Source organism: Pipra filicauda, unplaced genomic scaffold (genome assembly GCF_003945595.2).
Source record: "Pipra filicauda isolate LSUMZ 115617 unplaced genomic scaffold, ASM394559v2 scaffold137_size4652046_pilon, whole genome shotgun sequence".
Taxonomy (NCBI): domain Eukaryota; kingdom Metazoa; phylum Chordata; class Aves; order Passeriformes; family Pipridae; genus Pipra; species Pipra filicauda.
Window position 1 is genome coordinate 91,502 of NW_024103851.1, and position 27,707 is coordinate 119,208.

At 42.9% G+C, this 27,707-nt stretch overlaps 1 protein-coding gene across 1 annotated transcript; it reads left to right on the forward strand.

Moving 5' to 3' along the window:
- The first annotated feature begins 2,410 nt into the window (after nt 1-2,410).
- PDIA4 (protein disulfide isomerase family A member 4) lies at nt 2,411-15,505 on the forward strand. The gene is made up of 10 exons (XM_027729068.2): nt 2,411-2,764; nt 7,807-7,984; nt 9,755-9,960; nt 10,633-10,771; nt 11,286-11,491; nt 12,157-12,315; nt 13,222-13,373; nt 13,778-13,934; nt 14,029-14,262; nt 14,830-15,505. Exons 1-10 carry the CDS (start codon nt 2,659-2,661, stop codon nt 15,243-15,245), a joined length of 1,953 nt encoding a protein of 650 aa, XP_027584869.1. The 5' UTR covers nt 2,411-2,658; the 3' UTR covers nt 15,246-15,505.
- Nucleotides 15,506-27,707: the final 12,202 nt, after the last annotated feature.

Here is a 27,707-nt window from a genome sequence, read left to right on the forward strand (position 1 = left end):
GTTTGCTCTCCAGTATGTCTGGGGCAGAAGGGACTTTTAAGAATGGACATTTTGTCACATCAGACATGCTGCAAGAGACCTGTGACATTCACTTTTCCATGCATCTAACCAACAGATGACCCTATACTAGGCTCTGTTCCACCTACCTTCTGCCTAGAGACCCTCCTGGGAAAGAGGAGAATGTTCCTGTTATTAACTTCCATGAGGAGTAAGTACTTGGCAAAAGGCAGCAGTGCTCTTACCAGTAGTGACTAGTTCAGAGGATTTTTCAGCTTCATATGGTCAGTCTCACAGGTAAGTCAGCCCTTAGAGAGCAGTAAGGGATCTCTTGGAAAAGCTGCACAGCTTGCACACTCTTTCCAGTGCCCAGTGTATTTCACAATTACACTGAGTTTGCACCCCAGCTGGTCTGTGATGAATTACACGTCTGCTTGGTGTGCTATTTTTGACTCGCTGTGTTATCCTGTGCTACCCCAATGTAGGAAGACAGACACAGCCCTGCTGGTTTGAAGACAGACCAGATCCTGGTCTTTGCCAAGGTCCTGTTTATCTAGTGGGACGTGTCTAAGATCTGGGCTGCTAATGAAACAACAATTTAGCAAATCTCTCAGGCTGTCCTTGGCTGATCAGGGATCACTGTCTTGCAGGCTTTCCTCCTGCAGTTCAAATAAGTAATAATAAAAAAAAAAAACCTCTATATTTGTACTATTTGCACTTTCTTTTCACTCCTAGCAGGATGTTGGTGCTTGACACCTTTGACCGCCTAGCACATCTACTGATCTCATTTTTCATTTTGGTTAACCTGTATAGACAGAAACCAAAATAACCATGAAACTTAGTTACCACAAAAGAAAAAGCATTTGATCCTGTATTTCACACTCTAGCAGACAAAAGCAATACTGACACCATTTCTTCATTTTACGTGCCCACTTTTTCTGGAAGCTATTTTAACCAGTTTTCCAATGGCCTAGACAATGTCAGTCATGAAGTACTAGGCCTGACTGCACTCCTATACGTTGACAGGTCACTGCCAGGTGGACAATCTGCAAGGTAAATCAGAAAAAACTGGATTCCAATAGCCACTATTTGTCTTATAAACTCGGATGACAAAGACAGTAAATATTTCACGTACCAATACAACATTCAAATGAAGAGTTGTGTTAACCAGTGAACAAGACTCTAAATAAAAACCTTCCATACTGTTAATTTTTCCCATTCAGAACACTTAGTGTCCAATCTGGTTATGTGCTATCATCAAATTACTGAATATCTATGTTATAGATATATCTATGTTATGATCAGGCAGGATCAGGATCACAATCTTGACAAGATCCAGACAGCTTTAACTTTGTTCAGATCAGGTCTCACTCAGACAGATAAATTGAAGAACTGCTACTGTATCAGCCACTGTATTTTCAAAATAACTGGCTTGGCAGCTGAGCTGAAGAAATGCAGTTACTCCCAGGCTACAACTTCACAATGTAGAACACTGCAGGTCTTTAATGCATTTTTCCAACCCACAGACCACTTACAAATGCCAAATGGCAATCTAGATGCATCAATATTCTTTCAAGCAACACAATGTCTACTCAGTCCCCCAAAACTGTGGAATTTGTACTTTAAGCTTGCACTTCAAGACCTCGAAGATATTTGCTTATCACACGCTACTGCTACTCCTTTACAGTGTAACTGCTGCGCATTGAACTTAGCAGTCCTTTATGCTTACAAACTACTCATTTGAGGGTCAGAAGTTCTGTAAAATACAAAACAACTGTTCCACGAGCCAATGGGCAGCTGTGATTTGCCCAAGCACGGGGTAAGACAAGCGATTCGAGAACCGAGGTTTTAGCACCGTCTTGTTAGATCTTAAATGTCCACCAGATAAAGCATTTGGACAACCATCGTCAGAAATTAATTACAGTGTGACATCTTCCCGTGCGATTACGGCTCCACCGATGTGCTCGCTGTGCCAGACAACCCTGACCCCTACGGGAGCTCCCGGGGGGCGGCAGTGCCGTCACAGTCGAACATGGCAATAAATTATTTAAATTCTACATTAAGTATTTAAGAATGTAAGAATTACTTAAGCAGTCCCTTCAGGGCCCTCTCCCGCCCCCTCACTGGGGAAGCCCCGCCCCACCGCACGCGGAGCGCCTTCATAGGCTGCCGCTGCCTTCCGGCCCCGCCCCCTGGCGCCAACCCGCCAATCCCGAAGGGCGATGTGGCTACTCGCGCTCGGGGGGCGGGGCCGCCGCGTCCCTCCCACCTCCCCACCCGCCCCCGGAGCGGCCACATGCTCCCCGCGTGGCGGTCCGCGGTTGGCGGCGCCGCGGCGGCCAATGGCTGGGCGGCACCTCAGAGCCCCCGGGCGGTTCTAAGGCGCGGCAGTGCGGGCGCTTCTCCGCCACTGCTCCAGTCGGTCGCGCCTGTGTCCCGCCTCGCCGCTGCCGGGCGTCCCCGGGGGCGCCCCCGCCAGTCCCGCGAGACCCGCGCACCCCGCGCCGGAGCCCCTCGTGACGTTCGGCGATTGGCGACCGTGCGGCGCGCGTGGAGGGGCGGCAGCCAATCACCGTGCGTGGCGTGCCCGGAGGGCGGGGCGTGGGGAGCGCAGGGAGCGGACGGGAGCGGGCCGGGAGCAGCGGCGAGATCGGGGTCAGGATGAGGGTGCGCAGGCTGTGGGTGCTGGTGCTGCTGCTCGGGCTGGCTCAGATCGCCCTCCTGGCGCGGGGCGCGGCGGCCCAGGAGGAGGAGGACGGAGACGGAGGTGAGCGCGGGCCGGGGCCGGGCTGGCGGCGCATCCTGGATCCCCCCGCGGGAGGCGGGGGCGCGGCCCCGCCGCTGGGCGCTGCGGGGAGCCTGGGCTGGCAGGGCCCCGCTGGGGCCAGAATGCTTCTCCGGGCCTCTGGGCAGGGCGCTGAGCCACCACATGAAGGCGCTGAGGTCTGGGCGAGCCGCTTGTCCCAGCGCCGTGGGGCGGCTCTGCCTCGCCTCTTCCAAGCACGGAGTTAACAGCTATCTAACGATTAGCCATGTTGGAAGTCCCTGGCTTTTAAATCACCGGGAAATTTGCGATTTCATTGTTTCGACTCGTTATTCCGACTCGTTGCGATTTCATTATCCGGAGATGGACTCTTTGTCAGGAGCTGTAGTGATAGGATAGGGAGTAATGGGTACAAATTGAAAGAGGGGAAATTTATGTTAGATATTAGAAAGAAATTCTTTACAGTGAGGATGGTGAGACACTGGAACAGGTTGCCCAGAGGGGTTGTGGATGCCCCATCCCTGGCAGTGTTCAAGACCAGTTTGTGGTCTAGTTGAAGATGCCCTTGCCCATGGCAGAGGGATTGGGACTAAATGATCTTTAAGGTCCATTCCAACCTTAACATCCTGGGATTCTATGGCTGTGCACTCTTTTCCTTATCCCTCTGTTCAGGGGATCTATGCATTCTGCGTGTTTCAGACTGATGGGGTTGTATTTTTCCCACAGAAGGAAGGCCCAGTGTTGCCAGTTGCTTGCTGTTTCTTCCCATTGTCTTTGAATTTCACTGACGTGTGTCTCTTCCAAAATTAGCTGAAACAAAGCTGCTCAGGCTTATTGAGTTTAGTATGTGCCTGAAAGTAGGAGGCAGGCATTTGAAGGTTTTCTTTTTTTAGTTTTAAGTTTCTCTCCTGTGAATTTTGTTAAATCGTGCATCTTTCATATTTCTTGTATGTTAAGTATTAGAGGGCGTTCGGGGAGACTGGATTATGGATGACCTTCTGAACTCATGTCCTGCAAATTCTTGCTCGCTGAACAGGCACTAAAACTCAAAGAAGTGCATATAAATCAGTTACCTTATCTGTGTAATTAACTGTATGTAGGATGAGGATCAAGAAACTTGTTTTAAAGGATATGGAGTCTGCAGAAAGGAGATGGAGATACAGAATCTTCCTGTGAAGCACTTTTTTTTTTTTAGTTGCAAACTGAAATACAAGTATTGTGTCTATTTCTCCGCTTTTAGCTCGAACACTTGATTATCCTCGCTTTGTAGCATGTGACAAAGCCAAGTACTGATTTTCCCTACAACCTTCATAGAATGAAGTAACACCTGTGATGTTACAGTGTTACCCGTGGCTGACAGCGGTAGCTCAGCTTCCCGTGGGCCAGGCTCTCAGGCTCTCATCAGTATTTCCCACGTGTGCTGTTCTTCTCATTATATGAGTTCTCTGGATCAAAGGTGCATGGTGATGGAAGTCTTTCCTGCTGTGTGGAAGCTGAGCACTAATCCGTTGCACAACTTGAATCGTTTTCTGGTTTCTATTGTGTATCTAGAAATTGTATATAGATCATGAATAGGCTTTTCAAAGCCTTTGCATTAAAAATGCACATAGTTGGGGATTTTCATTTTTGCTCTCAGAATGCAGATGTGTATGAAGTGTAATACGTTTACTTTGCAACAACCAAGTGATTTTATGTACATTGATTGTGCAGGAGATGAAAAGTTCAGATTAAACCCGGCTTGTTGTACTGCATGGTTTGGGAAGTGAAGTTCAACTAGGACAGTGAGGCAAATATACTCAAAGTAAGGTTAGCCTGGATTGTGACTGTTACACCCTTAGCGTCCCGATGGAGGAAAAGGAGGAATCGTGTAGAGGATCCACTACAGAAAAGCTTGAGGAGGATCGATTTTGTTGAAAGACTTTTGAGTGCCCTAGCAACAGATTATGAGTCTTAACTTCTGGGTTTCTGAAAACTGAGCTCATCCAGTTGGGGAACTGCGCTCCTCAGAAGAAAACTTTCAGGCAGAATCCTGAAGTTGTTGATGTCTGGATGCAGCTTTATTTGTATGGGATTTACTTTACTTAAGAAAAAGTTACTAGGCCAGATTTATGATAAATGCTGAGTGTACAGCGAAGTTACTGGAAGAATTAATTTCACTTCGAGTAGCTGTCATCCTGAAGGTCTGCCAGCCAGTATCATGAACTTCAAGTCTTAAAATAAGTACCATTTTGATCATGTTTTTTGACTTGTGTAGTAATACGTTGAAATTTGCGGAAGTGATTTTTTTGGAGTAAAAGGGAATAATCCATATTTTAATGAAGGGCAGGTTTTAGCCACAGCTGCCACATGTTGGCTTGTCCACCTGCTTTGTAAGTATCTTTAAGAAACAAAGACATTTCAGTTTGGGGGCAGCTATTTTATTTTCATGAGCTGTCTTATGCAAGTATTTATTAGCTACTTCTGCTATTTCAGGTGTCACAGTAAGACTCATTCTGCATCTGTTCTCTTTAAATTGTAAATCATTAATACAGAGGCAAGTTTCTTGCTCTTAATGAAAAGATGTCCTGCTTGCTACTCCCGTGCTTGGTCAGGTCCCTGAAGCAGTTCTTTCAGTCCCAATAGTAAAGGAGATGTTAGAGGTAGCTATGATAGAGTTTGCACACTTAAGGACTAGTTTATAGGTGTGGTTAACTTTTTTTTAATGCATGCCCTCCTCCCACTTGGGAAAAGGTGGAGTCCTGCTGTTACACTGCTATTGTCCTGCCTCCATCTCCAAGGAGGAGGAAGTGGGTGTGTATAATGCCCACGACAATGTGTCACTGTCAAGGAAGTTTTATGTTGGCAGGCTGTGCAGCCACTTGCAGGGAAAGATACAAAATTATTTCAGTGATGGATGTTGGATCTAATGGTTACATTTTCCACTTGTGCAGGATGTTTTTGCAGGTGATGCTTTGTTCTTGGTTTTCTAAACCATGAGCCTGCGCTACAGTAGCTGCAGGGGCCTTTGTCTTTGTTGGGGGCAGGTAGTTAGCATAGTAAGCAGGAATGAGGGTCACAACCTGGTGGTTAGTTTGAGATGCATGAGCAGAACTGGCCAGCTAGTTTTGCTCAAATTCCTTTGTGTCAGGAAAAACCAAGTCTGAAGCAATTTGCATGGAAAAGCAACGGCATTGCACAACTTGCGGGAAGTTCAGGCACAGACTGACCAGGAACACTATGTGGTGAAACATAGCCCTCAAAGCTGCTGGGCACCCATGTAAGGCAGAAGTTTTGCCTGCTAAAACCCCCTGAAAACCAGCTGTTTCACCAGGGTAGTCCTGTAGCTATGTGACTTCCCTCAAGTGTGAGCAAGTGCTGCAACACAGGAGGCATTGTCTGCTGGCAAAAAGTGCTTTTAGCTGCTTCAAAGATCAGATGAAACAGGAATAGTTGTTAAAGAAATCTAATCTAGGTGACTACTGTTGTGTGTAAATGATCTCCTGTGATCTCTCTCCTCACCAGAAGCTTTAATATTTTGGTGGTAGGTAAAGTTGGCTTCTAATTAAAATGAACATATTTTCCCCAAGAGCCTGTGCTGTTTTCTGAGGGCATATAGTCTTATTCTTGTATGCTTTCTTCTAACATAAAAATAGCTATTGCAATTTAATGGCATAGTTTTGTCCATGGTGAGATTGTTCCTGTGGTCTGCTGTTGGTCTGAGAAAAGTGGGATTTGTTTTGTTCACTTTTTCATAGCTGGGTAGTACATATTTCTCGTTCTTAACTTTCAAATTCCAGGTGAAATCAGAATATTTTCAGAATAGTGCTGCAGTAACTCCTGTCAGCTTAGTCAAAAGCCAGTTAAAATTAAATAGAAAAAATAGTTTTGACCAAGAAACCTAAATCCTTTTTTCCCTTTTTTTTTTTTTTTCCCCAGTATACTCCTGGGACTCTCAGTGGTCAAAAGGGCCTTAGCTTCGTTGTTTTACAGTTTTCATTTGGGATGATGTATTATCATTACTTGTTCTGTAACTGAAATTCCTTAAAGGGCTTCAGGAAGGTCTGGTTGCCTTGAAAGATAGCAGTTAAAAAAAAAAAGTTTAAAGGAACATGTGAAAGGTTGAATATTAAAGAAACCATCTCAAATTCCAAGCCAACAAAGAATGAACCAGTTGAAATGTCCTGGCTTCAGCTTTCACGTGCTAATTTTGCTTCAGGAATTGAACAAATCTGCTTTCTTCTTGAAAGGCCTGTTCTGGACCAGTGGTTTTGGTCTCCTTAAATCAAAGGCCTCCCCAAAAGTCGTTTGAAAGAAGCTTTCACTCCATTTACCTTGCATCTACCAGGTGCATACGAATGGGTTTTCACGGGACTCCTGAAACAATCACTTACTTGATTTTACACTCAGTGCAGCCTGGTGCTGATCCAGAGCAGAGTGATTGATGCTTCTGTGAGTGGAAAGACTCCTCAGTGAATTGCAGACCTGAAACATCGCTGTAATTGAAAGCAAGATATATTGAGGTGGCAGAGGTGGGATGGAGCAGTCAGGAAAGAAGCCTCATTTTAAAGTGCTGCCTCCAAACCGCCTTTGTACTAGCAAGATTGTAACATTTGGGTTTATGGCAGCTGTTCTACTGCATGATGAAAGGCTTCTGTTTGAATTTAGCTGTCATTTCTGTGCCCTTCTTGCCCAACAGAACGTGTCTCGCTTCCCACATTTCAACAATATATCCAATGTACCTTGGTGGCAACTGTTATGTGGATCCGTGTGTATTAATTCTTGTTGTGTCCATTTTGTTAGTTTGCCTTGAAATTGGAGATAGATGTTGACACTTTACTGAAACATTGATATTGTTGGCTGGTGTAGTGTGGACAAAAATGAAACAGTCAAACATTTGAGTCCAAGCTCTTTGCAAACTGACATAGCTGTCGCTGAATCTGGAGCAGAAACTAACTTGTGTAGGTACTTTTTTCTTTAACCACAGGAGATCCATCTTTAACCTGGTACTGTTACTTCAGTGTTAAATTTGACACAATCTAATATCTATTGCATTTTTACTTTTCCAGAATCTGTTACAAAAGAAGCCGATGATGACAGTGATGATGATGATGATGAAGATGATGATGAAGATGATGATGATTCTGTAGTTAAAGAAGAAAATGGTGTATTAGTCTTGAATGATGCAAACTTTGACACCTTTACTGCGGACAAGGATACTGTGCTGCTGGAGTTCTACGCACCATGGTAGGTTCACAGTGGTACCTCCCTATGTCCAAGATGAGATGGCTGTTGAGGTCTTCTCTGCCACGACACACTCCTAAATAGTGAACTTGAGTTGCAGTTTTAAAGATGACATAGGAATAACTTGCTTGCAGGAGATGCACTGGATGCTACTATAGTCCAGGGAAGCAGGGAAGCAGATGGTTCTGGTGGTGTAGAGGATCCCTTTTCCTTTTCCCTGTACCATGCAATAGCCAACAGCCTGTTCCTTCTCACAGATGTGGGCCAGGCTGAGGGATCCCATGCCAAGGGAAGGACAGCCTTGGTTCTCCCTGCTTTGTGCCTGTTGGGAACAGAAATGGTCCCAGCGAGGCCCAGAAAAATCATACGGTGTGGTCTTGCAGCCTGCTATTGTCCTTGTGCTGGACCACTGGGAACTTTTGCGCTTCCTCATCTAAATGGAGGGATGAAGGTGACTTCCCTAGTAGTGGAATTGCTAGAAGGTTTTCCTTTTTAAATTCACATTTCTGTCCTTGCCAGAAGGGTGTGGTGTGATTAAGGACATAGCTCGTTTGTATTATCAGTTTGAGCAGTGGCTCATACATCTACCTAATGATGATAGTTTCTGCTGGCATCCCAGGACCACTAGTGTGCTCAGGGGAACTACAATGGACTTACCTGCATATAACCGAGACACAGAATTTAGGCCAGAATGTGCCTTCTCTTGCATTCTTATGGACAAAAATAATAGGGATGGTTACTGGGGGAAGACAAGAGTAGAATATATTTTTAGTCAAGTTGCTGAGTTAACGTTGCAGCCAGAACCTCTTTTCCATTGTGGTTTAGTGATACAAAGATGACTTACTCATAGCTCCTTTCCTAGTCTTTGAATAGAAGGGCGAATGTGATCTTGAGGTGGAGTTGCATTTTAACTGGTGCCATTCTTGTTACAGAGAATCCCATCCCTCCTTGTCTGCGGGTACTAATCCTGCAGCTGTAGCTCGCCTGCATGGAAACTAAACATAAAGCTTAATTTATCTGAGCAGAAGGATGTTGTGTCATCGTGGACTAAACACCTCTCCTTTTTTTCTACTCCCCATTCTGCCAGTTAAGAGGCTAAGGAGCCCAAGCTATCTGCCACACATTTCCTCTTTTCTTCCCCCTACATTTTCCTGGTTTCATGTTCAGCTTGTCAAGCTATATTTGGCTTTTCTTATGCTGATATCCTTTGTCACATCAGCTTTTGCAGCAGAAGCCTCTGTTTTTCCCAGAAAGTTCTGCTGTGGCCAGAGAGGGAGCAGGTGCTCTGATACCATGGTGGGTGTGAGATTTCATTAGACCAACTTAACTACTGGTTCATTTTTCTCTTTAGTTCAATTTAGGGTGGTAGGTAGAGAAGATAAAACTAGATTAGGGAGAAGCTGAAGTTGAATTGAGATTGTATTTGTGGAGGTGGGAAGGAAGAAGGAGCATGGTACAAGACTTACAGTTTTGTTGTAAAAGCACTTGTTGAATTTTTTTACAATGCCTTTATAAAGCATATGGAAATACACTGCATGTTGAATGAAAATTAGGAAAAAAAACAACGTTGGGATTTGAACGAACTAGCTATAGTTACTTTGTTAATTTGAACATTAGCTTTATCTCTCCATAATCTGAACACATAGCAAGACAGACATTTCTGTGTTGGTTGTGTGAACATCTGTCAGAAGGCATCCCGGAAATGCAGAGCAGCAGAATATCTCTGCGAGTCCATTGTGCATTTATGTATCTACTTGTGTCTTCCTCTGACAGGTGTGGGCATTGCAAGCAGTTTGCTCCTGAGTATGAAAAGATAGCCAAAACTCTGAAGGAAAATGACCCTCCTATTCCTGTTGCCAAAATAGATGCTACTGCAGCCACTTCACTAGCAAGTCGTTTTGACGTCAGTGGCTACCCAACCATCAAAATCCTGAAAAAAGGCCAGCCTGTTGACTATGACGGTTCTAGGACGGAAGATGGTAAGCACCAGTCCTTTGCAGGTCTCTGTAAGAAAGCAAAGTAGTATATGATCTTGCTTCTTAATATGTGACTATTTTGAAGGACTTTGGTCTCACGTTACCTTATCTTAAGCAGAATAATACTATGAAGGCTGAAATTTTTCCTGTTTTCTCAACTGACTGCATGCTAGAGGACAGTTTTGCAGGTTGTGGGTAGTGCTGTTGCTGACAGGAGGTTTCTAGAGATATGACTTGACCAAAAGAGGAAACAGTCTCATGCCTGCTGAAGGATCAGCCAATAAACGTCTGATCTATATACTGACTGTATATAAAGCTGCTTGGTTTTCACTTAATTGATGTGCCCAGCTTCAGTCAGAGAGGAAATACTACCTTTTCTGTCTCTTTTGAGATGGAATTCATGTACTACAGTGCTGCAAAGTACAGATCTGTGCTCGGTATAAGTAAGATGCAATATGGTGTGAAGAGAAGACCTTCTTGGCAATACCATCAAGGAAGTAAAGCATAAAGGAGATTGATTAAGAAAGCATTCTCACGTAAGCTTGATGTGTAAGCCTCGGTCCAAGACCATGCTCACCACTCTAATTTTAAATTCTTGTTATCATCTCTTGCATTTGGCATGCTAGTGCTATAATAACGCACACTTGCTAATTGGGTTATTGAACTGTATTTCAGCAATTGTGGCCAAAGTGAAGGAGGTCTCTGACCCCAGTTGGACCCCTCCACCCGAAGCTACTCTGGTATTGACCCAGGATAATTTTGACGATGTCGTGAATGGTGCTGACATAATCCTGGTGGAGTTCTATGCTCCATGGTAAGCAAGAAGGCAGTCACCTGTACTTGCCTAGCACAGCTGGCTTGAACAGGCTTGGTGAGCCTGATTTCTGTTGTTATGCCTCTTTACACATCTTTGCCTTGTGCAGGTGTGTATAGCTCTGGTGTACATTAGTTCTAATCTGAACCTAGGATCACATTGCAAATCAATTGAAGACTAGACTAGATCTATATCTCAGCAAGGGGTGGTGTCGAAAGCTTCACTGAAGATTCTCCTTATTTACTGATTTGGGACCACGTTGAGATACTGAAAACCAAAGATAGTTGGTCCTTAGTTTAAAAATGGCCTCTGGAAATGAAACTACCTATAGCAGTGTGGGGCCAGCTTCAAGTTGGAGAGACACATATTCCTAGGCTGAAGTGTCCATAGGAGATTCAGTAATCCCATTTCTACTCTCGGCATTCTGGAAGACTTAACTCTTCCACTTCAGAGGTAGAAGGTGCCTGGCAGACTTCATGGGTTGTAAAAACTGCTCTCTGCTCTCCTTCCCTAGGTGTGGACACTGCAAAAGGCTTGCTCCAGAATACGAGAAGGCTGCCAAGGAGCTCAGCAAGCGCACGCCTCCAATTCCCTTAGCTAAGGTTGATGCCACTGCTGAAACTGAGCTTGCAAAGAAGTTTGATGTTACTGGCTACCCAACTCTCAAAATCTTCCGCAAGGGCAAACCTTATGACTACAGTGGGCCACGGGAAAAATATGGTACTGCAACTTCTGCTTTTTCTTATTTTCTGAGGGATTGACCACAAATATTTTAACATCTCTATAGGACTTGCAGGCTTGTTAACATCATAACAATAGAAGCTGGGGAAACTTGACAAATTGTACTCTTCATAGGCCAGCAATTTAAATTTGTCTGTAATCTTTGACATCTTATGGTGGTATATCAGCTCCTTTTAATATAAAGGAAGTTAAATACCCATGGTGAAGCAGTGGCAATATGAGTAAATGGGCAGCCTTTAATTGTACTGGAATGCACCATAAGGACTGGCAAAATACTCAATATTAAGTTCTAATAAGAGGAAAGACTTAAGACTATCCAAGTAGAACTTTGATTCGTAGCAGGTTCAGGAGACAGTGAAGTGTCTGGAATTTCATAAAGGAAGGTCACTTGCAAGATCAGCCAGCATCCATGGATCTCATGCTTGGCCACCTCTTCTGAAACTAACCTGAAGGAGAATATCCAGAACTGCAGCTTTAAAAACTTAGACTGAGGTCTTGCTGATTTGGTCTTTAAGTTATTGTGGGAGGGCTGTCCCCGATGTCTGTGGGAAATGTGGTACTAAACAATGTTGTACGTGGAATGCCTGAACCTTTCAGTTCAATAAAAGTTCTAAGCAACTTTTTGGGGCGGGTTTGTCTCACAGGTATTGTCGACTACATGATTGAACAGGCTGGTCCTCCATCCAAACAGATTCAGGCTACCAAGCAGGTACAGGAATTTCTGAGGGATGGGGATGATGTCATCATCATTGGTGTCTTTAGTGGAGAGAATGACAAAGCCTATCAGCTCTATCAGGAAGCAGGTACAGAATGTTTTAAAATATTAATTAAATATGTTTTGTTAGGATTCTGCCTAGGACTTTGGGTGCAGAGAGATCATTTATTTGTGTTCTTAGTTCAGTAGGGGAGGTTGAAGAGGAACAAGAAGTAGATGGAGGGGTGATCTACTCAAGAAAAAAGCTCACACCAGATTTTGGGGTTGTAGCTGAAGTATCAGCCAGTCACAGAAGATACTTCCTCCTAGTACTGTGTCCCTAAAAGCATGCAAACTAGGGAGGAGGGAAAATTCGTGCCTGAGGAACAAATCTCAACTTCCTGGCTTAAAGCCTACGTATCTTTGCTGTCCGTTACTGCTTGTTTCATGCCTGACAGTTCCAGAGACTGGGCTTTGCCAAGCTTGTTTGGGGTGAGTGGCCTGGAGAAAGAATCATCATCCACCTCTGGATCAGTTTAGCTAGACCATTCCTGGCCACCTGTCTATGTCTGCTTCTGGAGCTGCCGTCATTTGTAGTTGGATTAGGAGCTAATTTGTTGCTCCAGCATGGAAGACTACAGAACTGTTTCCCAGGCTGCCCCAAAGCAAATAGTTTGGCTAGTTGACCTATTTGGGGGGAAGCCAAGAGATATAAGACTTATAAACAAATAGCTGTTTTGCTGTATGTTTTGGAAGCTGTTCAAGGTTTTTGAGGTATGTAGAATAACTCGACAAGTTATTCTTGTTGAACAGCATTCAAATAGTGCTGCTAGAATTGTATGTATATTTACATGCTTCTCACCCTTGAATGAGAGCTTTGTCCAAGACTGGGTTGTTCTGTGTCCCTTTGAGAATAGGAAGAGAGTTTCCTTGCAGTGCAGTCTCAAGATTTCAGTTGGAGGCTGTCAGTCCACTTCTTACTGACTTTTCCTTCACCCTAACCTTAATTTTTCAGCTAACGGTTTGAGAGAGGATTATAAGTTTCATCACACCTTCAGCAATGAGATTGCAAAACTACTGAAAGCATCTCCAGGAAAACTAGTTGTCATGCAGCCAGAAAAATTTCAGTCAAAGCATGAGCCCAAGATGCACATTCTGAATCTTAAAGTGAGTAGCTGATACAGAGCTAGAAAGTTTGTGTGCGGATTGAAGGTTCTCTTTCCTTGTATTTAGGATCAGTTGGCATCTTCCTGTTGGAAGTACTCCCACTAGATATTTGAGGCAACTGTTTGTCCACTGAAACTGTATTGCTTTGTTCAAGAAAACTTTATGAAATTAGTCCAGATGTTGCATTTTCAAATAATAATTTTATTATTACAATATTCAGTTCAAAGGTAGAACACCAAATTATCCCTAGTGCTCAAAGATTTGAAGAGTATGGTGACAGTATTGTTTATAACATGCCCCTCTCTCTCATTCATGTATGCATCAATATTAGTTTTCAGTAGTGTGTAACAGAAATGCCTCTTAAATCTCCTTGTCTGAACCTTTCTCGCAATTTTTTTGAACAGGATTCTACAGATGGGTCAGAGATTAAAGAGCATGTGCTAAAACATGCTTTGCCTCTAGTTGGTCATCGGAAGCCTTCCAATGATGCTAAGAGATATGCTAAGCGTCCTCTAGTGGTGGTCTATTATTCTGTGGACTTCAGTTTTGACTACCGAGTTGGTAAGTTTGCTGTGATTACCATTCCTCCACTTTGAGAGGAAGCAGGCAGTAAGTGACTAGAAATTGCCAATCCCGTTGTGTTCTGGTTTTTCAGCTACCCAGTACTGGAGAGGCAAAGTCCTGGAAGTGGCCAAAGACTTTCCTGAATATGTGTTTGCTGTTTCTGATGAGGAGGATTATTCTTCTGAAATAAAAGATTTGGGCCTGCTTGAGAGTGGAGAGGACGTCAATGTTGCCATTCTGGATGAAGGTGGCAAGAAATATGCCATGGAGCCAGAAGAGTTTGACTCTGATGTACTCAGACAGTTTGTGCTGGCATTCAAAAAAGGTACAGTTTCTAAAACAGGGTTCTCTAAGCTATTTGCTCTGTTTACCCAAGAGTTTTTCCTGAGGCAATGGCTATAATAAAGTCATTTGTGCAACCTTGCAGTGTTCTGTGACTTGAAGCTTTTGGATGTTTCTTGCCTCTTTTTTTTTAAACTTTGGTTCATTAACTTCGTTGCTTGGACTATGCTGTGACTTCTAGCTATACTCTAAACCTGAGCATGTTATGTTTGGCAAGCCTAAAATGTTCCTATGGCTCTGAAGTGTGAGCTGATCATTCATATTTGCAATTTCTGTAATAAATCACTAGTTAGTACCCTGTGGATGGACAGCCGTAAAAAGAGGAAGAAAGGCTCTAGGGAATTACGAAACAAATTGTTAGCCATATTTCACCAGGCTATTTGGCTAAAAGGTCACCAGCAAACCAGCCTGTGTTTCAGGGGCAAGTTCATTTGCTGGTGCAGTGATTTTTTCCCTGGCAGGAGGATGTACTACTGCCTTTTCTTAGAGGAGATTGTAAGGGCTGCTCTTACCATATTCTAACAGTGCTGTGTGTTTTTCTTTCTTCTAGGAAAACTGAAGCCAATTGTGAAGTCCCAGCCAGTGCCAAAAAATAACAAAGGGCCTGTGAAAGTGGTAGTGGGTAAAACTTTTGATACCATAGTAATGGATCCAAAGAATGATGTTCTCATAGAGTTCTACGCCCCATGGTGTGGACACTGCAAGAAACTTGAACCAGTGTATACAGAGCTAGGCAAAAAATACAAGAATGAGAAAAATCTAGTTATAGCCAAGATGGATGCTACTGCCAACGACGTGACAAATGACCACTACAAAGTGGAAGGATTCCCCACCATCTACTTTGCTCCGAGGGACAAGAAGAACAACCCTATTAAATTTGAAGGCGGGGACAGAGATTTAGAGCATTTGAGCAAATTTATAGAGGAGCATGCAACAAAACTCTCCAGAACAAAAGAAGAGCTTTAGATAAGATGAGGGTGGTGAAGAAAAATTGTTTGTACGTTGTAGTTAAAATCAAGTTACTGACAAAACTTCGTGAGAGAAGAGTTAAGCAGTTTGAGCAAAGAGATTCTTGAGCAGTAAAGTAATTGCAGTATCTTTTTTTTTTATATATGGCAGAAGAGTTTTTTTCTGGACACTGAACTTAATACTCTAATATGAATGTCTTGTCTTAGTTATGGTTTTGATCTTTGGAGAAAAATATATCCTTTATTTTTTGTGACTATCTTGAGCTTTATTCTTTGACTCAAATGCAGCTGTTTTTAAGTTAAAAGATACTACCAAAAAGAGAGAAGCAGATTCCTCAGCCAAACAGATTTCTTTGTCTTATTTGTTGTTAGGGTTACTGGGGTGAGCAGTCTTTTCAGCCAGTCTTTTTTGTTATGTTTCTGTATACCTCTTCTTTTGACTGTATCACTGTATTCATTGAGGAGGATAAGAATGGAGGTTTTCTAAAGTGTGGATGAATTATTTGGTCCTATTGAGATAAGACACAGTGACTTGCTAGCCAAATATGCCTGTCTGTTTTAGCTTTTTACCTCTCTGTAGAGAGGGTGATGCTAAAATAGAAAGTTTTTCTAATTTACCTCACTTTAGTAGTCCATATTGACCCATTTATATCTTAGTCTTCCTAAATATGTTTTGGAGTAGTTGGAGTGTGGCAGAAAGAGCATTTAGTGGGTGGAAGTGCTTGGATTCTGGTATCAGACCTGTGTGTTACTGTCTCCTTTCCTTTTGCAGAGAGGAAAGTTTGATAGTGATTCTTCTTTAGGGAAGGAGACTGAGACTTTCTGATGGCCTTTATTCCTGTAGCAAGTACTGCAGGTACAAAAGATGATCACATATTCTCTGTGCTCCTCTTGGGAGTATATGCATTAAAAAGTGGGGTTTTATCTTGAATGTCCCACTTTAGGTATGTCCATAAATTTATGGGCTGTGTTGAGGGCACAGACTTACATACTCTAGAAGCACTGTCTGACTCTTCTCAGAGCTGTGTTGCTGCAGTGGGTGCGACTTGGGAGTCACTGAGGCAGTCTGGATACATGTTTCATTTTACAGGTAGTGCTACTCCAGCAGCACTGCTTTCTGCCTTGTGAAGTATCATCAGTCTTCCTTCAGTAATTGCTTGTTTCATTAATTTTTAGCTTTTGGAGGTCTAAAACCACCACCCGATCATTCTTTAATTCTGGGGAGATGCAGTCTTCTGTGTAGCAAGGATAAAACCATGTCCAGGAGGTGGCTGTTAAGGTATTGTCCGAGTACCCAAAAGAGCCTGGAAGGGGGTATGCAGTCCTTGTCTTTTCCTACTGCACTTTGCATCCCTGATGAAGGGACATGCTTCCCTGTTGCCTTAACAGGGGACTGTTCTCCAATGACTGTTAACAACCCACACAGCAGAGTGTGACTGTCAATTATTCTTGAAGAAGTATGTGGGACTGCATGAAAGCTTTCCCTTCATTAATGGTTTAGCTGAAGCTACTAAACAAAGCTCACCAGCAAATGATGAATGAGGGGGACAGTATCAAATCTCTAGAGAGTATTGAGGTGTGCCTGAGTGCTATTCAGCTCCTGTTGTTTATCAGCAAAAGCTGAGAAGCTAAGCAAGCGTTAGAGCAGTGTAATCATTCACTTCAGGCCCTGGCATTGTAAATCTCCTCTTTTCACATTAGAGGGCTTTTTTTCTCTACTGTACTTAAATGTACAGGTGTCTGTTAAGCTTAGGCAGTATTTCACCTACAAGACCCTTACCAAGTGCACTGTCTTCCCATCAATTGCCATTTCTGTTTGCAGCTTTTCTGTAGAGCCTCCAAAGGCCATAATCTGTGATAAATATGTTGTGCAGGCAACAGGAGGGAGATCAGACTTACCTGAGCACCAGAGGTGTTTTTTTTCTGCTTTAGAAAGTATGCATATAGGCCAAGTAGCAAGGTCTTGTCTTCCAGTGATATCAACTCAGTTCTTCAAAGGAGTTGGCACAGACTTTTCAGATTGGTTCTTAAAACGTAGTTCAGGTTGTATCCTTAAGCAAATACCTCACAAAATGCTGCAGCGAACTAAACTGCTCCTGCTTGTAAGTTAGTTGCAGACTTTCAGGGGTTTATTCCAAAATAGATGCTGCTTAATCGCCAGGAGGATATGGATAAATAGGGAGCATGTAGAAGGGAGGGTGAAAAGTCCCTTATTGATGGTGAAGACTGCAATCAGGGCTGAAGCTCCATTCTTCTTGAGTTAAAGTTGAGCATGACAGTTTCTTACGTCTCTTCTTGTAGGTGGTAAATTATAAACACTGTCATTGCCAATGCTGTACTCTTTCTGTAAACTTCTTCCTCCCAGCAGGAGCTGACACTATTCTGGGTTGAAACCAACCTCTCCAGCCTGCTGGGAGGCCTTGTGGCAATAAAAGGCTCAGGGCCCAGGGGAGTGTCCAAGGTGTGCTTGCTCAGTGCTCCTGACACCTCACTGTTTCATGCCTTCACAGGTGGAGGCAACCTGGTACATACAGAGTTACTTCAGGACTGTGCTCAAAAACCTGAATTTTGTTCTGGAGCACCAGTGCTTAAGTCAGAGCTGAATAAGGAAGAGGAATACACTAGCTGCAGTGTTGCTTACAGTTTCTTGACAGCCATAGGTGCAAAAGCAAGCAGTGTTACCCCAAATAGGTTATGGGTTTAGGTTATGAGCAGAAGAGAGAATGAGGGTTTGTTCCATCCTTACACTAGTGTCACCTGGCCATGTTTACTGTGAGTCCTTGACTTTGCCACACACCTTGGCATCTGCATATCATAATAAATATATTTATCACTTCCCGGCAAGGTGAGGACGCTGTTGCCTCTCAGCTTTGGGCAGAGTCATACTGGGAAGCGAACTGCTTTCCTTAGTTCCCATATCCTACCCCTTACTGTCTGTGCTATCCACTTCACATGAACTTTCTGTGAAACTCACTGGGATGGCTACATCATAAGGACTGTTTTCTCTGTAGATAAAGTGATATTGATGTGATCGATGCCTTCTAAGGAGAAGAGCTCATACCATCTTTCGGAATTTGTTAAATGCATTATGCATGTCTGCTTTTCCCTTCCTGGTGCATTAGGATGCTTTTCTAAACATTCTAAATTCTTTAATTAAGAAGTTGCCTGAGTGCTACTGATTAGCCCTTCTACTGATTAGGTTTTCCCTTCTTATAGAAGAAAAATAAAAGTGCGTGCAGTGCAGAATAATAAGAGAGCTCCCCTCGCTTACTCTTAGTCACAGCTGCATAAGCATATGGCATCATTTCTGATTATGATTCCAGGTGGAAGAAATCCTGCAGTTCATGCAGAACTGATTTGTATAATACTAACAGTTCCTGGATAGGCTCAAAGGAGCCTGGCCTGGCATAAGTATCTCCTATACATGCATCCTCTAGAAAACAAATTTATTTCTGTAAACTGTAGTACATCAGTAGTCAGACTTGAGACTTCTTTGGGGCCAGTTCCTTCCCCTGAAGCGTCAAGAACTAAGGTAAGCAGCAACTGTAGCAGAGCTGGTGCTCCTTGAGGAGTGAGTTTGTACTGTCTTTGGGACAGTAAATATGGCCTGGGATCTCGATACTGCATCAATTGCTAGCTTTTTTGATACTGGAGGAGATTTGTTAGCAGTAGACGGTTTGCAATCAAGTTATTACTTAGTTTCTACTCTAAGCAATTTTATACTTCAAAACTGTGAATTATAATGATGCCTGGGTATGGCCTAAGATTGTCTGGTACGAAGCAAGCAAGGCACTGCAGGGCTGGAAACTACTCCACAGAGTTGATCTGTCCTTTTGTACATGAGGCTATGTGTTGAGGAAATGGGCTTCTGAAAAGCAGAACATGAATAAATGATACAGGTTAAAGGCTTCTCGGAAAGTAGCATTAACTGTAGCGGTCAGACTGGTGTCCTTTCTTTTCTGGTAGGCAAGAGAAGTCACTGCAAGCTGTCCATGCTCCAAAAGGCTTCTTGATCACAGCCTTCATTAGTAATGGACTGGCCAGAGGGTTGAGTGTTGCAGTCTGTATGCTCAGCCCTTGGTGTGGGGTAGCGGTATGTCAAGCCCTGTGCAAACAAGTGTGTAATCCACTTAGTCAAACTGGTATGGACCCTTGTATCTGTTATGCAATATGGCTTTGGTTTGCTGTACTTAAGTTGCAAAACTCCCTTTTTCAATGCAGATCAGGGATCTATGAGCAAGCCTAGCCAAAATCTCTGAAATGCAGTAGCATCTTGGCTCAGTTGTCAGGTGTTTTTGAGACTTCAGCTAGTGGTGCTGCACAGCGTGAAGTGAGGTGTTGCAGGAATTGCTGCACATCACAGCAGTGCATTTGTCAGGGGAGGGCTCTCAATGACCAACTACAAAGGGCTCCCCTTCTTTTCCTGCCTGGATCCATGGTAGGTCACATGAAGCCATGCAGCCATGGGCTGGAGAAATGTTGTTCTGCCATGCGTGAACTATTTTGATACCTGCCCAGAATCCCGCTCATAAGTCAGCTTGTTCTCTTTCAACATCTTTGGAGGTTACTGTGCACCGAAGCTGGTTCCTTTAGACACGCTCTGCATGCTCTCAGGCCACAGACTGATATCATGTTAGTGCTGGATTTTCTGTGAGAGCAGCTGGTTTTATATGAAGCCACTGTGATGTAATCTGATTCTCTGCACCATTCCCAAGTGTGTGGACAAGCTCTGTATGTACCATGAAAACTAAATTATCATGTCTTTCCAGAGGCTGGGTGAGACTGCTTGGGTCTGAAAGGACGTTACTCTTCTCCAGTTTCATTTTTTTCATCTAGAGAGGAAGAGATCTGCTCTGTGAATTACTCTGAATCCTTACATTAGAAAGGTGGAAGTTTCAGTTTCAGAAATGCTGTTCAAATCCCAAGCTGTGTGTGGCTTGGTAAAGGTAAAGGAGATAAAGCTATTTTTAGTGCAAATAAAACCCTTATCACAATCAGTAACCCAATCCTCTGAAGGATTTCCATATGCTGGGATTTTGAACAGCCAATTGTTTCTTCATAGTGAAAGCTGACACTTATCAACCTGCTCTCAGTTAATGCCTTGCTGCTTGCCTTTGTCAAAGTTACAGTGGCCTTCCTGAAATTCAGTGTGTTTTACTTTACAATAGGAAAGAATTGTTCTGCAGTACAGCCTGGTAAAATGCTTCTCAGAATGATAAAAGCAGGGTAAAGGAAAATACAGCAGAAGGTGGTCTCAGGGGAAGAAAAAAAAAAAGTAAATGGTAACTCAATTTTCAATTTGAGTCAATGAAGTCAGAGAAATCAAGGCTAGACAGGACCATTTACTCAGCTAATCTGACTGGTTTACATATCAGACCCCAAGTTCTCAGCTGTTTGCTTTCCTTATTCAGCCTAATAACTTGCATTTAAGCTATGGACCTGTTCCAAACAAAAGTATGCAACAGAACCAAAGCTCCACAACTCTGCTAAGTGCTGATGCTGCACTAATACTGATTTCTAAACCACAGAATTCATTCAGGAAATGGAACTTGCCATTAGAAAGTGATACTACTGCTTTAAGTAAGGAAGGCAGTTTTGCATTCACTTGCAATGTGAAATATTTCATGTGTTACTTTTGCTGATGCCTTTGGACAGTAGACCTTAGTCATGTATTTTAATGGGGGGGGGCTCTTCTTTTGTGATTTTGAGTTGGTTTTGGTCTTTTAGAGTCTCATTTATATAACAACTAAAGGATAGCAAGTAAAACTCCACTAGCTTAATTAAGCTGTAGCTCCTCCCAACCAGCAGATCTTCACAGAGGACCTAGTGACAGACAAGTGGGTAGAGCTTTGTTCAAGCTCTTTTCACTAAGCCTGAAGGAGCAGCAATAGAGCACACAATTACAGCAGATGCAGAGAACTGTTTAATGGTGTACTAATGAGTCCATTGAAATGTAAGTGGCCTTATTACAATCTTCCTGCCTCTTTATTTTTCTGAGAGATCACCCTTAATGTTCAATTTGGACAAACCAGCCAATCTTTAAATAGAAAAATCACACTTTAAATAAAAAAAAAAAAAAAAGGTCACAATGGACTGTTTTTTCATTCTTTCACTTCCAAGATGCACTGCAAATATTAATGATCTCCTTGAATCCTGCTGGGTGTAAGGACAGTGCTTCCTCATACTGGAAAATGTCCAAAAGAACTGGTAAGGATCAAAAAGTCTTTCTTTGATCACAGTGGTACGTCAACAGCTTCAGTGGTAGGATCAAATTGGTATTTGTTTGGAATTATTTTCCTAACGATGCACCCGTTTCCTGAGAATTGTAGGAATGCTCAACTTTTATCAGACATACAGTACTTAAACACTTCAGCCTGAAGAGATCCTGTTGAACTATGGCTATATAAGGAAGAAGTCATCCCCTTGGCTGTGAAACACTGCACTTTGAAAGACCAGACCAAAGTCATTGATGGAAAACATACTGCTTGGAAAGGAAAGAGGAAATTAGGATAATATGTGAAGATCACTAAACATATGTAAGTGAATAACAGGTAGTACCAGACACTACAGCTAATCACCTGTATTTGCCACTAGCAAATACAGATCAATAATTATGTGAGGGCAAGAGAACATGAGAAGACATTTGGTCCGAGACATGGATCAGCTCAGACATAGAATAAGTAGAACTGTAAATCTTGTGTTAATGTTTGGAGGAGAAAAAAATAATGTTGGCACAAAACTGGTTTGGTTTGAAACCTTCCTCACTTTCATCTTATCACTAGCTGAAGTCAGTAACCAATTTAGACCACACATTTTAATAGTGACAAAAGAATGAATGAACATTGCCTGACTGAACAGAAGCGTTCCTCTACTAGACAAAGAAACTAACAGGTAAATTTAATTGCTTCAGACACTTTGACTTCAGAGAATCCATCAAATGCATTCAAAAGTATCCTGCTGGTTTGCCACAAGAAAGGAGTGGTTATTATGTGGTTCTCTGCTATCTGTCACGTTTCCTTTCTCCTAGGTCAACTTCTCTTTCTTCTGTTAAATCGAATCCAGTGCTAACCTTTCAGAATAAGAAAGATAAATCCAGAATTGTGGAGGCAACAAAGTTTTCATCCTCCCAAGTAATGATTTATTAGATCCTGTAAAATATTCAGTATCTAAAAATTAGGTGACTGATCCCTGCACTGGAATGTAGAGCCTGAATTTTGGTATCTGGGATGCACCTACAGGGGAAAAATCTTCCTGGATGGGGAGAATCAGACAAAATCCGAAACAAACATGGTGGTGAGTAACATGCATTCAAGCTCTAGCCAGCAGAAAAGGGCCTCAAAGTCACCTCTCTTTCAGACTTAGGCAGATTTCTTGAGGTCACAGAAATGTGCTTGCAATTTATTGTGATCCTCAGCATAAAACTCTGGAAAGCGGGTGAGTAACATGCTCCATTGAGAATTTATCTTCACACAGAATGTGTGACCCTCCGCATTTTTGTAACAGTGGTTGTAGCACTTGCCTGGGGCCAAGGGGACACCTCTCTCTTCCTAAAAATGCTCAGATGTGTTTCTTTTCAGACAATGCTCTAGTTCTCTACCCATTAGAGACAGCTAGGCTGTCCCTTCCACTGCATCCATTTAGAGAACTAAAATTTGTTAGGTTGGAGAAAAAAACAAAACTTCCCCAGGTAGCTGGTGGAGAGGACCAGCTTACTGATCTCGTTCATGGGGCAGACAGGTCCTTCTCACCCAGTGCTGAGGTTGGACCTGTGTTACGCTGAAAAGGCTGCCCAAGACAGCAGGGCCAGAAGCAATGACTTGACTACTGGACCTGGCACATGGAGTTGCTGCTCCCAGCCCTTCCAGTCTGTATAGCTTGGGAGAAGCTGGAGGTGTCATCTTCTTCTCATCCCTGCGTACACAGCAAAGCAGGTGGGGAAAAGGGTGGTTTGAGAAGTACTTCTCTGCTCTGCTTGCTTTGGGGGAAAGGCTTCTGAAGGTAAAGGGCTTCAATGGAAAGAGTTGGGGATGAGGCAAGGAACTGTGCAACTGAGGGTAAGAAAAAGAAAAAAAAAACATGTGGAGAAGAACAGAGCACCAGTGGAGGGATGAAGAAATCAAGAGGTAGGAAAAAACAAAGATGTGAGTATGTTGTAATACAATGCTTTATCAGCTATCTCTTACTTCCAAAGATGAGATTTTTTTTTTTAACCCTAAAAGAATGAAATCTCATTTTCTGTTTGGTTTTGGTTTGTGTGGTTTTGGGTTTCTTTTTCTCTGCAAACCTGCATTATTTCTTTATGTGCATTAAAATATGAGTTAGTTCTTCATGTAGTAATTTTGAACCCTGTTGGCATCCTTCTTTTATCCATATATGGAAACTATTGATGCCTTAATTTGCAGACTTGAGATACACAAACAGATAAAATGTACCTTTAGAAGTGTTCCAATGAAACTCCCTTTATCTGACTAGGTGTAGTTTCAAAAGTGAGGCTTTTATACTGCTTCACAAAAATACTTAGCAATACTTCTAATTGTGCTAAGTGCATTTGTATTCATAAAGAAGTAGGAATTAGTTTTCAAGAACAAGTTAACTACTTCAGATATGTCCATCTTTCTCAGCAATCCTTTGGGTTTTTTCTTCTGAGAAGAACAGACAGTTCTCTTCACATTACTTCAAAACTAAAAAAGTTACATTACATGTATAGTTCTTTGTGATGTCCAGTCTTTCTCCAAACCCCTTTAGCTTAAAAATGCCCTGAATTTCTCACTCTTTGGCTCTTCTGAGATGCCTGTCTTACCTGAGCCCAGATTTTGGATGATCCATCAATATTTTCATCCCACAAAACTGTTATGGCTTCTCCTAACAGACCTAATGCTCATGGGCTTCCCCTGGAGCACTAAACCCCCACAATTTCTGACATGTTAAACCCCTTACTTGCCGTAGAGCCTGTCTTGGCACCAGCACTACACTGTCGATTTGCTTCTCTCTCGTTTCTCCCCTCAGGGCAAGTAAAGGGTAAAGGGGTGCAAGGCCATCAGGCGTTTTGCGTCCTGTGCTCAGCTAAAAGCAGTGCAGTGGCCACAAGAAATGCGGGGGGCCTTTGTGACTGAGCACCTCTCTGTCCTCTCCGTCACCCTGCTCTCCAGAGGGGCAGGAGTGACACACTGGCCACTGTGCATTGCACTTGGCCATCCCAGTGCTGCTGGGAGGCACAAGGTGCAGCCATTCTTATGTAGCAAGTTCTGTCTCAGAGGGTCACCTCTGCTCAGAGCACCCTGCTGTGCTTTTGGCATGTCACCGAGCTGAGCTAACCTAAATTAGCAGGTTGCTTTGGAGGCTGTAGGCAGCACCTGGCAAGCTGAACCCCCAAGAATTTGGCTGGAAGCGCGGGTGCTGAGATAACAGGCACTGTGATGAATTTTTATAAATTTAAAAGTTCATTTTTCACTTTTCTTGTTATGTGGGCTTTCCCTTGCAGTAAGTCAAACAGACGCTGGTAGCAGTGATGAAAATTTGCTGTGGGAGGGTCTGCTCGGGGTGCAAAAGACTAGTCAAGTGCAGTAGTGGGAAGGGGGGAAAGAGAGAACGAGGAGATCAATCTGTAACTGACTGTGAACAATCAATTGAGATACCCCACTACCTTCGGACCAGCCGATGCAAGGATGTCACGCCAAAGCACTTTATACCTCCAACGATTAAATACCTTGCAAGTTAGGGCTAGGTGTTGAGCGGCGTCCCTAGTTTCCCGTTGCCAAGGTATTCGGGTTTCTAATCTCGATAGCTCAGTGAAAGCCACGGTTGTAAGGATCCGCCTTTAAGTACAGGAAAAATCCGTCCCTTCCCACTGGGAGGCCCCGCTGCATCCCGGGAAAGCAGTATGCAAATCTGTAGTCCCGCCCCTGTTCCCAGCATCACCTCCCGCCGCCCTTCCCTTGGAGCGGTGGGCGTTTGAGGAGTTTTTCCCTGAGCCTTCTAAGAGCTGGCACTTTTTTTCGTCCACATCTCCTGTCTGTGTTTTCTGAGGAAAATTAAGCTTCTAGTATCCACACACAATTACCGCTCATTTTCATCTCCTTCCTTTGGCTTGTTTTAATGGCTTCAGAAGGTGGAATTGCAAAAATAATTCCATTTCTAACAGCTGGGGGAAAAAAGATGTCCGACTTGAAGTAAGGAGGTCCTAGGCACCCCGATGGAGGGAAGCTCCACAGTTTTCAACAAAGGTGTTTCAAAGAATGGCTTGCGTACACGCTTCAATGATTGATTGATTGTGCTTCAGTCCAGTGCTGTAAACTTGTATTAGCTCACGGAGCAGTGTGAGCACATGGTTAGGATAAGCTGGAGATGGGACCTGCCCCACTCGCCAGAAGCAAGCTCTTGGATCTGCTCAGCTGCAGAAAGGAACTTCATGTCTAAGAGTTTCTCTCTGGCATATTTTTCAGCTCCTTCTGCGTGTATTGAACACAGACATCAATAAGTACTGATTCATCTGATTTATTTTCCCTTGTTCTTCTCTCTCCTCTCTCAAGAAATCTGCTTTTGCTGTGGGAATACAACCTGTATCTTCTGCCTAGCAGAACCCTGAGCCAGGCACAGCTGCATTTTCTCCTTCTGTAATAAGCAGACGGAATTGGTAGTTAATCTCTCTAATTGCTACCTTTTTCCTTTCCCAAAGCCTTGTCATCATTGAAGCTAGGTTTTCCTGGACTTAGAGGGCTTCTTGGATTTTCTCTAAAGGCCTGTGGGTACTTGTCTCCGTTGGCTCTTAGGTCTGGCGTAATTCTTCATTGAAGTGTTTCCTTAATTGACTTCAATGAATACTTCACAGCTCAGTCTCTCCTATAACTCTTGAAAGTATCCTTGGGTGCCAGCATACGTGCTGGGAAAACTCTGTCCTGGTTAAAGGATGAGCAGGAGAATATTTTATCCTCATAGTCCTATTCTGGTGAGTCTATAGAGAAATGTAACATGCCCAAGCTGCACGTGATTTTAATGCTCACTGCAGAGAAGACACAAGTATTTGATTCTTTAAGTTTCCAATACATATGCAGGAGGAGACTTTCTGTCTCTTACCCACTGCTAAGTTTCCATAATGTCTCCCCCTTGGCCTTTCCCAGAGGCACAGCGACAGGTGCTCCTTTCCTTCTGTGGCCTTGCAAACTGCCACTCTTTACTATTGCATGACCCATGAAAGTGATGAAGTACGTTGTGGAAGAAACTGGTGGCTCTCTTGGATCTGGAGTGACCTGTGATTTTGGACAGAAACCTGAGACAGGTAAAACTGACTGTAACAGGGAAGGAAACTCATTACTCCATCACAAAGACAGCTTTGAGAAGGGCTCTGTGTCATATAAAGAAATCAGATGGATGAACTCTCTGAGCAGCAGTACAACCTGAAACATGGAATATGGTAAAGCAGAGAGAAATCCTCCAAGGGCTGCGCTTGCTGTATTTTGTATGGAATGATAAATGTTCCCTGCATTTTCCCCGGATGTTCATTTTTTGTAATGCTGAAGATATCCATCTGTAAAGAAAAGATGTAGTAAAAGGGTGGGGATTAGCAAAGGATAGGTGTTTAAATGTTTGGATGGATTGCCCATAGCAACATTTTGATTTTTTGTTTCAGAGCAGGAACAGCAGCATTACTAGTTATGAAAACCTAAAACCTTCATGTCTAATCTTTACCTTGCATTTTTGGAGCATGGGCAACAAATAAATATAGTTGATCACTGAGAGGTTAAGCTCCTGCACTTTGATATCAATTTATTCTTTCTTCTTTTCTTCTATGAAAATTTCATTATATGTCATTACTACAAATTGGGTAAGTTTTGATTTGTTTGACTTAGCCTTGTTTTCTTTTTACTTTTTTCGTAGAAGATCATGGACTCAGATCTTTATCTGACCAGCTTTCTCTTTTGGAACCAATTACAGGAACACAAATAAGATCCGATTTGTTGCTTAATCCTCCTGCTTAGACTGAGAACTCTAGAACAGCAGAAAGTATTGGAAACTACTTGGAGGCCATGGTGCCATTTATTACGGTTACAGAAATTTTCACTAAAAAAGAATTGTTTGCAAAATGGTTTATTTTATGCATACTGTTTTGCTTCTCTGAAACGTGTGGTGCTTTTTTCAAGAGAATGCTCCATTGTACTGTAACTCTTCTATTCCAGCTAGCATGTACAATAGGTTTCCATTTCATTTTATTTTTATGCTTGCTGATAATTAGGTCCATGCCTTCAGTAAGAATAAAGTAATATTGCTTTATTAACATCAATTACTGTTAGCTATTGCTAACATCGAAAAAGCACCCACGTCTCAACAAAACCAGCTCCCCCTCTGACAGACAACAGTACCAACAGCAAGCAAGAGACATTTGCCTGCAAGCTCCTTAAGGCATAGATTTAATATGTTCTGATTTACCTCAGCTACGGTCCTTGGAGTATTCACAGGGGTAGGA